Genomic DNA, 15,183 nt, shown 5'->3' on the forward strand with positions numbered 1-15,183 from the left:
CTTTAGAAATATCAAAATAAATAATGGCATTTGTTGTAAAAAAAAAAAAAAAATTCTGCCATAGTGCCCTCTTGTATTTCTTCCAGCTTGCTTTCCATCCCATGCCTTTGAACTTGTTCCTCCAATGACAAGAATGCTCTGTTCCTAGATAAACACACTATTCACTCCTTCAGCTCTCTGTGCAAATGTCACCTTCTCACAGAAGGCACCTGTGATCACCTACATAACTAGCAAATAACCTTTCACACCCTTCTACCTCTTACTCTTACTCTGCATTAATTTTCTACCATGGAATTACTAGCACTTAACATATTATATATGTAATTATTTACTTATCCCCCCCCCCATTAAAAGATAAGCTCCACAAAGGCAGGAAATCACTGTGCCTTTTTTTTAAGGATCTCCCCACAGAATCTAGAACAGTACCTGGAATATAGTATCTGCTCAATAAACATTTCCTGAATAAATGCACAAAACAACAAAAAATAAGATTTTCTTCTGAGTACTGCTTCTTCAGTTCCTTTTCTAAATACATCTATGTATGAGTGTGTGTATGTATATACAATTGATTTACCATTGCACTAAGCGTTTCTTCCCAGTCAGGCCGCTCTCGAGGATGAACATTTCTATGTAGTTCTGGTACAAAATCATCCTCTTCAGAATGTACTGAAGACTTCATCTTCCTAGAGATCAAAATATGAAAGATCATGATAAGAATTTGCATTTCTACAAAAGCTTTCCAATAACCACAATACATAGAGGAGAAAAAATATGTCCAATTTGAGGTACAGTCAAAAGAACCTAAGTGGCTAGTACTGATCCCCATTTCTGCTCTGGGTTTCAGGGATCTGTCATGATTTACCCAACAGCTGCTGTTATTCCAAAAAATAAAAGCAAGATTTATAACTAATTAAACTTTATGGGCCATGGGAAATTATATAAAGAATGATATAATCTGTTCAACAAAATTTTAACCTTGAAAAAATATGCAGCAGCAATTATTTACTCTGCACCAATACTCTGCTAAGCACTGGTGAAATTCCAGGACGAGAAAGAGATGGGATTTCTGATTCCAACATATGGGGTTGACTATATCAAACCAGTCCTCTTAAGAACAATTAGAAAAGCTGGACAAAACATATAAAAACTGCTTGTTTGAAAGCACAGAAAAATCACCAATTCAAGTATAACTTCCAGGGCTACAATCTCTAAGAGAAGGAAAGCACATAATGCGAATTACACACTTAATCATGCTTTTTGTATAAGAGATTTTCTTTATCACAGTGATGGAAGTAGAGCCAAATCATAATACTCTAATCTAAGTGGGTCGAGGAGGTTAAGGTTGGAAGTCAGAGTTACCAAAGCAGATGGGACATTGGGCGGGGGGAGGGGGGAATCTACCCCACCCCACAAAAAAAAAAAAAAAACCACTATAGAGAAGGAGTCAAAGAATCTGCAGAGAAATTCCCCTCAAATAATTAAGTTATTGCTAAGCTACAAATATGTAGACAAAAGGCCAAGAATACCATCAAAAAACAGCTGGTGGGCAACTAAAAAGCTGAGTAGACAGTTCAACAGCCCAGCAGTACTAAAGAGACAACAGGTTGCTCTGCCAAGTTGAAAGAGCATTAGAAAGAAACCCTGGCTTTCAAATGAGACTCCAGAAAAGTTACGCCTTAAGAGTCAGGACAAAATAGAAGTGCATAAGCTTGAACAAAGTCTAAACCTAACCTTGACAGGATCGGAACTGTCACAAGAAAAATTAACCTTCTTCAGAGGTAAATAACATTATCCAGAACTTCTGCAATTTTTAATCCACCTTATCTGGTATCTAACAAAAATTAAACATGCTAAGCAAAGAAAAAATAAGTAAAAATTGGTGAAGAAAATAATCAAAATATAAGAGACTCACATTTGACTCAGATTTGAGAATTATTCAAAAAAGACTTAAATGACAATGAGTTTTTTTCTTTATTAGAGATATTGTAGGTTTATGGACAGTCATGCACAAATTACAGGATTCCCATATAACATCCTATTGTTAATACCTTGCATTGGTGTAGCACATTTGTTACAATTGTTGAAAGTACATTTTTATAATTGTTATAATTGTACTATTAACTATAGTACATGGTTTAACTTAGGATACACGGTTTGTGGCATACAGTTCTGTGGATTTTTAAAAGCTTTTTATTCTAATATAATATATACAACCTAAAATTGCACTGGTTTTACCACATCCAAGTACAAGTAATTCAGTGCTGTCAATTATGTTCACAGTGTTGTGCTATGCTCACCACCTTCCATTACTGAAACTTTTCCATCATTCCAAATAGAAACGGTACATTAAGCCTTAACTCCCTATTCTCTACTGCCACCCCATCCCCTACAAACATATTCTAGACAGTGACTCTAAAAGTTTGCTTATTCTAATCATTTCACATCAGTGAGATCATACAATACTTGTCCTTTTGTGCCTGGCTTATTTGATTCAACATGATGTCTTCAAGTTCATCTATATTGTTGCATGTAGCAGGACTTCATTCCTTTTTAAGGCTGAGTAATATTCACTGTACGTATATACCACATTTTGTTATTCACTCATCAATTGCTGGACCCTAAAGAGTTGTTTCGATCTTTTTACAATTGTGAATGTCACTATGGGCATCAGAATACAAATATGTGATAAAGGCCCTGCATTCAAGTATTTTGGGTATGCCCCTAAAAGTGGGATTGCCAGTCATATGGTAAGTTTACATTTAACTGCCAAACTATGTTCCACAGAATCTGCACCATTTTACATCCCCACCAGCAATGAATGAGTGTTCCTATTTCCCACTTCTTTCCAACACTCGTAATTTTCATATTTTCAACAGCAGCCACTCTAGTGAGTGTGAAATGGTATCTCATTATGTTTTCTTAAAGAATTTTTAAAAAATGTATCTGCCTCCCCACCTTACCCCAAGAAGGCCCCTTCACCTGTCTGCTCATCAAGCTCAGGGTGTGCAGGATACTGAACCCGGGACCTCCCACGTGGGAGGCGAGAACCCAAAGGCTTGAGCCACTTTGCTCCCTCATAATGGTTTTGATTTGCATTTCCCTATAGGTTAATTACACTGAGCATGTGTTCATGTGCTCTTTAGCCATTTGTATATACTCCATGGAGAAATGTCTATTCAAATCATTTGCCCATTTTTAAATTGGGCTGTTTGTCTTTTTGCTACTGAGTTGAAGGATTTTGTTACATATTTTGAATAGTAAACATTTATTGGATTTGTATTTCCAAATACTTTGTGTAGGTTTTCGTTTTACTCTCATGATGAAGAGTTTGAGCAAGACTGGTGTTAATTCTTCTCAGAACGTTTGGTAAAATTCCCTGTTGAAGCCGTTTGATCCTAGTCTTTTCTTTGTTGGGAGTTTTTGATTATCTGTTAATCTCTTCACCAGTTATGAGTTTGCTCAGATCTTCTATTTCTTCCTGAGTAGGCAGTCTGTATGTTTCTAGGAACGTGTCCATTTCCTCTAGGTTATCCAAATTGTTGGCATACAGTTGTTCACAGTATCCCCTTATAATCCTTTTAATTTCAGAGGTTACAATATTAATATTCCTCTTTTCATTTCTGATTTTTATCATTTGTATCTTCTCTTTTATTCTTCTGCAGTCTAGTTAAAAGTTTGTCAAGTATTATTGACCCTTTCAAAAAACTGACTTTTGATTTTGTTGATTCTACTGCTTTTTATCTGTTTTCTATTTAATTTATCTCCACTCTAATCTTTGTTACTTCCTTCCTTCTACTCTCTTTGGGTTTAGTTTGCCCTTCTTTTTCTAGTTCTTCCAATTCTGAGGTTAAGTCTCTAATTTGAAATCTTTCTTCCTTTTTAACATAAGCAAGCATTTAGAGCCATAAATTTCCCTCTTGGCACTGCCTTTGCTGCCTTCCATAAGCTTTGGTATGTTGTGGTTTCATTTTCATTTGCCGCAAGATATTTTCTAATTTCCCTTGTGATATCTTCTTTGACCCATAGGTTTTTAAGAGTAGATTGCTAAATTTCCCATTCCTTTCTGTTATTGATTTTTAGTTTCATTCCATTGTGGTCAAAAAATAAACACTGTATGATTTCAATATTTTTTTAATTTCTGAGACTTTAAATGTGACCTAACATATAGTCTATCCTGGAGAAAAATTCACATGCATTGAGAATGTGTACTCTTCTGCTCTTAGGTGAAAGTTTACTATGCCTGTCTATTAGGTCTAGATGGTTTAGAATATCATTTAAGTCTTGTATTTACTTACTGATCATCTGTGTAGATGTTCTACTAATTATTGAAAGTGGTGTACTAAAATTTCCTATTATTACTGTAGAACTGTCAAGTTCTCCCTTCATATATGCCAGCATTTGCTTCCTGTATTTTGGGGCTCCACTGTTAGGTGCATATGTGTTTATAATTGTTACATCTCCTTGTTGAACTGACCCTTTCATCAGTATATAATTACCATTTCTGTTCTTTGTAACTGTTTTCTTAAAGTCTATTTTAGCTGATATTAGTATAGCCACCCCAGCTCTCTTTTGGTTACTGCTTGCATGGTATATTTTTCCACGATTTCACTTTGGACCTACTTATGTCTGAATTTAAGTTGAGTCTTTTGTAGACAGTATATAGCTGGGTCATGCTTTTTATATCCATTCTGCATTTTGACTGGAGAGTTTAATCCATATACATTTAAAATCTGAATACAAAACTTTCATCTGCAATTTTGCTATTTAGTCTTTGTAAGTCATACTTTATTAAGTCAGTTTTACTGAAATGTATTCATAAACCATACAATCCATCCAAAGTATAAAATCAATGGCATTTGGCATAATCACAGAGTTGTGCTTTTATCATTTCAATCAATGAAAGCATTTTCATTACTCCAATAATAATAATAAAAAAGAAAACTCTACCCCTAAGGAGTCATCTCTTAATCTCTCTATCCTTCCCCAAGCATACATAACTGCTAATCTATTTCAGTCTAATTTATTTGTTCATAATTTGTATAGATGGAGTCAAACAATATGTATACCTTTTGCCTAGTTCCTTTCACTTAGCATATTTCCTTTTTTACCATTGATGGAATATTATTAATATATTACTCTACACAACTGTCCATAGTTTGCTCTGGTCATATTTTTACCCAAATACCATCCTGCTATTGACATATTGTAACATTAACATACATTTGTTCTATTTCAGAGAAAAACTTTCTTATATATGAACTTGTTGATTTCAAGTACAATGTTCTGTATCTGTGTTAGGTCTAGCTCATTTATCATACTGTTCAAGTTCTCTCTTTCCTTGTTGGTCTTCTGTCTAGTTGTTCTAATTGATGTGAGTAGCATGCTGAAGTCTCCAGCTATTACTGTAGAGATGTCTATTTCTCCTTTCAGTTTTGCCAGAGTTTGCTTCATGTATTTTGCAACACCCTGGTTAGATTTTCCCTTTTATTAATATATAATGGCCTCCTGTACCTCTTATAAATTTTTTGCATTTGAAGTCTGTTTTGTCCAATATCAGTATGGCTACTCCTTCTCTTTTTTGATTATTGTTTTCATAAAATATATTTTTTCCAACTGTTCACTTTCAGCCTTTTGTGGGTCTAGGTGAATCTCCTGCAGAAAGCTATGGATAGCTCATGTTTTCTTATACATTCTGTCAGCTTATATCTTTTCATTGGGTAGTTCAACCTCATAACACTCAGTGTTATTACTGTAAATGTATTATTTACTTTCACCATTTTATTCCTTGGCTTTCATATGTCATATCTTATTTTCATCTGTCCTTTTACTCTTTTGATTACCCTTTGTGATAATCTTCACTTCTATACACTCCTCTAAGTCTCTCTCTCTCCTGTCTTTTCTTTTTGGGCTGCAGAACTCCCTTTCTTCCTACAGAGAAGTCCTTCCTACAGAGCCAGATCCTGTTTATAAACTCTCTTGGTTTCTGTTTATTTGTGAATATTTTAAACTCATATATGAAGGACAATTCTGCCAGATAAAGAATTCTCAGTTGGCAATCATTCTCTTTCAGCATCTTAATTCTATCATACCACTGTCCTCGCCACCATGGTTTCTGATGAGACATCTGCACTAAGTCTCACCGGACACTCCTTGTATGTGATGGTTTGCTTCTCTCTTGCTGCTTTCAGAATTTTCTCTCTATCTTTGATATTTCACATTCTGAGTTGTATATGACTTGAAGTAGGTCTATTTGTAAGTTTTATACCTTTTTGACCCCTTTATTTTTCTGTTAATGCCTACTTTCATATACATTTAGGTTTCTTTCTGTTTTGTACCATATTGAGTCCTTTCTCATTTCCCTCTGATATATTTTTCATATATTTTCCTTGTGGATATCATGGGTTAAATTTTAAAATCCTAAATATATGTCAATCATATTTAATTGGTAGCAACTTGACTTCAATAGCATACATATATACACACTGTTCCAATACCCCTCCATCTCCCCACCTTTTCTGTACTTGCTACAAGTTTTATCTTTGTACATTGTATGTCCAAAACCTGTGATGTATTTCTAACTCAGTTTATGAAGTAGAAAGCTGTAAAAAGTATTGCTCCCACCCTAACAAGAAAAAGCCAAATAATCTACAAAATCATAGACTCCATTAGATAACTGGAGTTTCGGAGCAACCAACCTAGCCTAAACTCTGAGGAAAGATCAACAACTTCAAGGAAGGATTACAAGCTGTGACTTTCCTGGGACAAGGTGCAGGAGGAGACACACATATGGCTGGTAATATAGATTCAGTTAAACAGTCAAAAAGAGCTAAAAATATTTATGAGTAATATATTGAATAAAGTGAAAGACAGAAAAACAGGTGAAAAATAAAGAACCCCAAAAGATAACTGAAAACTATGAAAAAGAATCAAATGTTCATTCTAAAATAGAAAAACAGGATATCTGAAATTAAGAATGTTCTGGATGGGTTTAAAAGAACAATGGACTTGACTAAATAGAGGATTAGTAAACTGTAAGATAGTCCAGTAGAAAACATCTGTGGTGAACTACATAGAGGAAAAAAGAGACAGAAAACACATATGCATAAAGGACAGGAACATAATGAAGAAGACTAAAATATGTATAAATTTGAGACTCAGAAGGAAATAAAAGAGAAAGGAAGAGAAAATGGGGGGAAAAGCACTTAAATAATGACTAAAAGTTTTCAAAATGGATGAAAGATATCCAACTACAGATTCAAGTAGAATTTAAAAGGCAGGAATAAGGAAATGAACATGGCTCAACTGATAGAGCATCCATCTACCATATGGAGGGTCGAGGGTTCAATCCCCAGGGCCTCCTGACCCGTGTGGTAAGCTAGCCCACGCGCAGTGCTGCCACACACAAGGAGTGCTGTGCCACACAGGGGTGCCCCCGCGAAAGGGTGCCCCACGCGCAAGGAGTACGCCCCTCAAGGAGAGCCGCCCAGCGTAAAAAAAGTGCAGCCCGTCCAGGAGTGGCACCGCATGCATGGAGAGCTGAAGCAGCAAAATGATGCAACAACAACAACAAAAAGAGACGCAACTTCCCCGTGTCACCTGACAATGCAAGTGGATGGCAGAAGAACACACGCAAATGGACATAGAGAGCAGACAACGGGGGGAAGGGGAGAGAAATAAATAAAATGAACCTTTAAAAAAATAAAAAATAATAGGCAGGAACAGAATATAATAAAAATATATTATAGTCAAATTGCTAATAAAAAGCTAAGAGAAATTCTTAAAACTGGCCAAAGGATGACTTTAAAAGGAGCAATAATAAGAAACAGAGAGAACATCCCAATTGAAATGAGAAGGTAATAGAGTAAATCTTCAACATAATAAAAGAAAGAAAAATTTTGCCAACCTAAAGTTCTCTTTCTTATAAAATTTAGCATAAAAAAACAGGTGAAATAAGTTGCTTTCAAACAAATATTAAATAATTTACCACCAGTAAACTTGCAATAAAAGAAATATTAAAGAGAGTTCTTAAAAATGATGAAAACTAATCCCAGAACCACAGAAGTGCATGAAAGGCACAATAAAGGGCAAAAACTGGGAAAATGTAAGTAAATACTGATAATTTTAAAATAACAAAAAATGTCTTATGGGGTTTATAACATATAAAAATATTGAAGCAGGCAGGAAGGATAGAAGATATACTTGCAGTTAAACAACTGCAGCAAAACAGAAGTGAAAAAAAATCTTCTTGAATATGACTACATTAAGTCAGTTATACATTGCAATCACTGTGGTAACCTCTAAAAGAATAAATATATTCATAAAAACCTAACAGAGGAGAATCTTTTTGAAAAACAGAACATAATTAACATAAAGATAGGAAAGGGAGACTAAAGGAACATAGGTCCAACAAAACATAAAAAAACAATTAACAACAACAACAAAAAATACTAAGAAAGTAAGTTTAAATTCAAGTATATTAATAATAATTTTTAAAGTAAATGGTCTAGTTGGCAAAGACGTGGTATAACTGGAACCCTCACACATTGTGGGTGGGGATGTAAAATGGTGTAGTCACTGAGGAAAACAGTATGGCATTTCCTCAAAATGTTAAACACAGTATTAACACTCATAGGTATTTAACCAAGAAAATTAAAAGCCAGATGTCTACAGAAGATGTGGACACAAATATTCAAAGCAGTATTATTCATATTAGCCAAGAAGCAGAAACAACCTAAATGTCCATTATCTGATGAATAAACAAAACTTGCTAAATCCCAACAATAAAGTATTCATTCATAACACAGAATATAGGGAAGCGGATTTGGCCCAGTGGTTAGGGCGTCCGTCTACCACATGGGAGGTCCGTGGTTCAAGCCCCGGGCCTCCTTGACCCGTGTGGAGCTGGCCCATGCGCAGTGCTGATGTGCGCAAGGAGCACCCTGCCACACAGGGGTGTCCCCCGTGTAGGGGAGCCCCACACGCAAGGAGTGCACTCTGTAAGGAGAGCCGCCCAGTGTGAAAGAAAGTGCAGCCTGCCCAGGAATGGTGCCGCATACACGGAGAGCTGACACAACAAGATGACGCAACAAAAAGAAACACAGATTCCCATGCCGCTGACAACAACAGAAGTGGACAAAGAAGACGACACAGCAAACAGACACAGAGAACAGACAGCTGGGGCAAGGAGGGGGGGAATAAATAAATAAATAAATATTTTTTAAAAAAAACAATATAGTACTGATTTTTACTGCCACATGGGTACAACTTGAAAACATTATGTTAAGTAAAAGAAACCAAACACAAAGGGCCACAGACTATATAATCCCATTCTTATGTGTCCAAAATAACCAAATCCATAGACGGGTACTAGTGACTGTGGTAACTTGCAGCATGTTCTTAAACCTCAGCCTTCTTGCGGGCAGGGGCCCGCGGCAGGGGGACCCTTGTGGCCCAGCTGAATCAGCAGGGGCCTGAATCCTTTACTACAGCCTTACAGGGAAAGCCCCGGAGAAAGAGAAAGCCATGGCAACAGCCAGAAACCGGACGTTAACAGAACCCAGAAGAGGAGGGCAAAGCTGCCTGTGCACGGCCGTGTGACAGAAAAGCCAAGGACCACAGATCGCCGGCAGCCAGGCAGAAAGCATCGCCTTGGTGACACCTTGATGTTGGACTTCTCCTGGCCTCAAAACCATAAGCCAGTCGGTTCCCGTGGTGTAAGTGAGCCCACTGCATGGTGCTTGTTTCCACAGCCTGGAAACTAAATCAGAGGTTTTCAGGGGCTGGGAAAAAGGAACATGGGGACTTACTACTGCGGGGTTCGAGTTTCTTTCTAGGGAGGCAAAACGTTTCTGGAATTAGATAGTGGTGACAGTTGCACAGCTTTGTGAATATACTAAAAACCAATAAATTATATGCTTTAAAAGGGTAGTGTTTACATGTGAATTATATCTCCATAAAAAATGTGAATGGACTACAAATTCCAATTAAAATTCAAACCAAAAGACTGTATTTAAAAAGCAACAGTTATATTCTAAGAGACATACTTTAAATATAAGAAAACAAAAAGGCAGAAAATAAAAGGATGGTAAAAGTAATACCATGCAAACACTATCCAAAAGAAAGCTAATATAGTTATATTAACATCAGTCAAAGTAAACCTCAAGCAAAAAGTTATTACTAGAGATAAAAGGGGACATTTTATACTGACAAAAGTGTCGATTCAACAGGTTGATTAAATAAATCTAAAATTCATAAGCAACAAATAACACAACTTCAAAATATATAAAGCAAAAGGTTAAAGAACTAACAGGAATAAATCAATAAATCCACAATCACAGCTGAAGGTTTTAACAAACATATCTCAGTAACTAATAGAATAAACAGACCCAAAAAATAATAAATACATAGAGGATTTTAAGAATACAATTTTCCAACTTGAACTAATATAGAACACTAAACCTGACAACTGCAGAATATATATTCTTTTCAAGGGTATATGAAATATTTATCAAAAGGTATCATATGCTTGGGAAGCAGATTTGGCTCAACGGATAGAGCATCCGCCTACCACATGGGAGGTCCATGGTTCCAACCCAGGGCTTCCTGACCCGTGTGGAGCTGGCCCACGCATAGTGCTGATGCGCGCAAGGAGTGCTCTGCCACACAGGGGTGGCCCCCACGTAGGGGAGCCCCACGCGCAAGGAGTGCACCCCGTAAGGAGAGTTGCCCAGCGTGAAAAAAGTGCAGCCCGCCCAGGGTCGCTCCACACACACGGAGAGCTGACGCAGCAAGATGATGCAACAAAGAGAGACACAGATTCGCCATGCCACTGACAAGAATACAAGCGGACACAGAAGAACACACAGCAAATGGACACAGAGAGCAGACAACTGGGGGAGAGAGGGGGAAGGGGAGAGAAATTAATTTTTAAAAAGACAATAAAGGAAAACATTAAAAAAAAAAAAAGATACCATATGCTAGACCATAAAACATGCCTCAACAAATTTAAAGGACTCAAATTATGAACAGTATATTTTGTGGCCACCACAGAATTGCACTAAAAATCAATTACTGAGACAATTAAAAATTCCTCTAAATGTTTAAAAATTATGAAACACAATTCTGAAAAAATTCTGGCCTAAAGACACAAAATCATACTGGAAATTAGAAAATATTTTTATCTGAATGTAATAAAATACAAACACTAAGATGTGTGAGTTATAACTAAAACAGTATTTAGAGCAAAATTCATAGCTCTAAATACATATTATTGGAAAGAAGACAGGTTGAAAAATCAGTGTTCTAAACTTCCATAACAAGAAACTAGGGAAATAAAAAGAAAAAAATAATTAAGAATTCAACAAAATAGAAAACAGGTATATATTAGCAAAGATCTATAAGCTAAAAATTGACTCTTTGAAAGATTAATAAAACAGACAACCCACTGCAACAATGAGCAAGAAAATGCACAGAAAACATAATGTAAAGAATGTAAAGGGGAATATCACTAGAGAGCCTGTAGACAATAAAAAGATTCTGAAGATACTGCCAACACTTTTACACCGTGGACAAATTCCCTAACGAACACAACTTGCCAAAACTGAAACAAAAAAAAACCTAACAATTATTTCTTTAATAAGAAATCCAATCTCAGAAAACTCCAGGTCCAAATGGAATCTTGGTGAGTTCTACCAAACAGTCAAGTAACAAAAGCCTTGCAATCACTTTTTCAGAAAATAAAGATAAGAGGGACACTTTCCAACCTGTTCTATGAGGCCAGATCTGCCTTCATAACAAAAGGTGATGAAGACATCTTCAAAGAAAACAAAATTACAGGTAAATATCATGAACACAGTTGCAAAACTCCTAAACAAAATATAAAGCAAATAAAATTCAGTGGTATGTAAAAACGGTAATATATAGCGACTAAGATTTCGACAAGAAATGAAAATTGATTTAATATTCTAAAATCAAAACTTCTAATTCACCATATAATTAAAATAAAGAAAAAACATAAATCATACCAACAGGTAAAATTTAATACTTATTCATGATTTTTGTTATTTTGATGAAGGTTATACAAAAATAACCCACACAATCACACAACACAACTTAATGTAAAATTAATCTTTTTCCCACCGAGACCATGAAGAAGAAAAGAATGCATTCTATTCAACATTGTTCTTGAAGTCCTAGGCAGTTTTGTTTTGCTTTTTTAAGATTTATTTATTTCTCTCCCCTTCTCCCACCCCAGTTGTCTGCTCTCTGTGTCCATTTGCTGAGCGATCTTTGTCCGCTTCTGTTGTGAGTGGCACGGGAATCTGTGTTTCCTTTTGTTGCATCATCTTGTTGAGTCAGCTCTCCATGTGTGCGGTGCCATTCCTGGGCAGGCTGCACTTTCTTTTGCACTGGGATCTCCTCGGGGCGCACTCCTTGCACGTGGGGCTCCCCTACGCGGGGGACACCCCTGTGTGGCAGGGGACTCCTTGCATGCATCAGCACTGCGCATGGGCCAGCTCACCACAGGTCAAGGAGGCCCAGGGTTTGAACCGTGGACCTCCCATGTGGTAGACGGACGCCCTAACCACTGGGCCAAGTCCGTTTTCCTCCTAAGCAGTTTAAAAAGAAAAAAAAAAAAAAAGAGAGCAGGGGCAAGAAAAAGAAAAGTATAAAAAAAGTATAATTGGAAAAATAAAATAAAAAATTCTCATTTTTTGGGTGAAGATGACATGATATGTATAAAACAATATAAAAGACTACAAATAATTAAGAATAAGATAATTTAGTAAGGTCACTAAATATAAGGTCAATATGCGAAGTTTATTTATATACTAGTATCACACAATTATTCATTAAAGAAAAAAAATGCCCACCAATAGAGAAATAAACTGCATTATTTTTAAACAATAGAATACTTAACAGAAATGCTGTCATTTGTAAGTGAATGACTCTCACAAATGTTGAGTCAAAGAAGCCAGACATAGAGTACATGCCAAATAATTTTATTTACAGGAAGTTCAAAAACAGGCCAAATTCATCTATGGTGTCAGTAGTTAGAATAATGCTTACATTGGGGAGAAGTACTGACAAGGAGAGGCAAGTGGGAATATGAGGTGCTGGAAATAATTTATTTCTTGATTGTGCTGTGATGACATGGGCGTATACATATGTATAACTTTATCGACCTGTATATTTAAGATTTGTGACTTTATGCAAGTTAAATCTCAATATAAGTGTAAAGTTGATTGGCAAATGTTACACATTAGTTTAACAGATATAAAGTTACATTTTGTGTCATATATAACTGAGTCAACTCCATAAAAATTTAACAGCTATTCATTAACTGACTCTTTTGTTCTATGCTTTTAAAATCATGGATAAATTTCAGCCTTAAAGTGCTTCATTGTACTCTCACAGTTAAAAAGAAAAGCCCCAGTGTTAAGGATTACCAACCATAAAACCTGAAGAGCCTAACGCTATATTTACAAGAATTTTCTGCAAAACAACTCTTAGACCTGGATATATTCACATCAAAAGGAAAAGCAGGGAGAAAAACACTTTTCTTCAAATTGAAAGTCTGTGGTGGGAACCAGCCTTACCATCTTGTTGCTTCTCTCAATCTACTTTTTTTCATCTTTGATGCACACTCACTTTATATTTATATGAGATTCATGTTTATAACTTATGAAAAATTACACTTTTACAGCGTTGGAGTTCTACAGAAATGTCCAAGTGGAGGCACCTTTCACAGACAGTTAAACTGCACTGCCCGAGAAGCGCACACCACGGGCTGCTGAGTCCCGGGCGTATCTTTCCTCGGTCCCCGGAGAAAAATCCACGCAGCAACAGAACTCAGCCTTTGCTGGCTCTCACTTTCTCACGTGATTCCCCCAGTTGTCTTTCTGTTTATTTCTGGTACTTTACCAAGCTTGGTTCAGGTTCTGTGCCACTTGGGGCCACAACATTATTCCCCATTGGTGGCAATGATGACTGAGAATTTTGCTTTCTGGTCTGACGATACGGGGATCTCTGATAGAGACAGACAGGGATCTATTCTGCCAGACTAGAGACAAACAGAGAACTTGGTCTGTCAGTTATATGTTTGTTTGCCTGTCTGTGCAAAAAATAAGTCTCAATTCCACTAAGAGAACAGCTATTTGAGAGCAATCTGAAGCGGTAAATTTTGTATTCTTTGTTTATTTACATATGCCTCAACTTGAAAACCTAAGCCAGTAAGCTCACTGTGGGTCGGCATACTTGTAACCAGTCACTGTAGAGGTATAGTATACCTTCCCACCTCCAGAGGATATTAATAAATTCTACTAGAAAGCCTCTCAAAATACACAAGCTCTGTCCGTGTTAGTTTATATGGACTAAAAAGTGCCTATATAAATCCAATAGTCCCAGAATAAAGAAATTGAACTTCAAATCATGCTAGCCTTAGCATGGGAGGTGGAGGAGACTGGCTAGCAGAAAAAATAATGCGGGGAATGGAAGGAAGAGATGAGATGTGGAGGCGTTTTCGGGACTTGGAATTGTCCTGGGTGGTGCTTCACAGACAATTACAGGACATTGTAGATCCCCGCAGGGCCCACTGGATGGAACGGTGGGAGAGTATGGGCTATGATGTGGACCATTGACCATGAGGTGCAGCGATACGCAGAGATGTACTTACCAAATGCAATAGATGTGTCATGATGATGGGAGAGAGTGTTGCTGTGGGGGGAGTGGGAGGTGGGGGCAGTGGGGTTGAATGGGACCTCATATTTTTTTAATGTAATAATTTTTTAAAATGAATTAAAAAAAAAAAAAAGAATTTTTCCGTAAGATATAAAACTCATGTAGCCAAAGTGAATCTCTGGACAAATCAGATTTGTTGGATTTTTTTAAAAGATTAAAATTTGTAAAGGAGCTTGTGGCGATTTTATGGTCAAATATTATGGCCAGCAAAAACCAGAATTTCGTTTTCTCTTTGTCAATTATGACAAATTTGCAGAGTAATCAGTCTGCTCTTAATAAGCTTATTCTTCATCATCTATGTAATCCGCCCTGAGAGCAGAAATTCCCTATCTCACTAGATTAACTTTCTGAGCTTTTTGCTGCCTTAATTACAGCCCTGATTATTAAAAACAAAAGCAAAAAACAAACAAACAAAAAACAAAAAACAAAAAAAAAGGACCTCAC

The 15,183-nt window shown here is 36.5% G+C and overlaps 1 protein-coding gene across 3 annotated transcripts in view; it reads right to left on the bottom strand.

Annotated features, from left to right (window-relative positions):
• The window catches only part of ARHGAP32 (Rho GTPase activating protein 32), a 326,449-nt gene that overhangs the window by 169,494 nt on the left and 141,772 nt on the right, over positions 1 to 15,183 (bottom strand). For all 3 annotated transcript variants that reach the window (XM_058289085.2, XM_058289083.2, XM_058289084.2), the window contains exon 2: positions 575 to 683. In XM_058289085.2, coding sequence (XP_058145068.1) covers positions 575 to 679 — 105 coding nt within the window. In that variant the 5' untranslated portion in view covers positions 680 to 683. The remainder of the gene's footprint in view (positions 1 to 574; positions 684 to 15,183) is intronic.

The sequence above is a fragment of the Dasypus novemcinctus genome, chromosome 27, assembly GCF_030445035.2.
Source record: "Dasypus novemcinctus isolate mDasNov1 chromosome 27, mDasNov1.1.hap2, whole genome shotgun sequence".
Taxonomy (NCBI): Eukaryota; Metazoa; Chordata; class Mammalia; order Cingulata; family Dasypodidae; genus Dasypus; species Dasypus novemcinctus.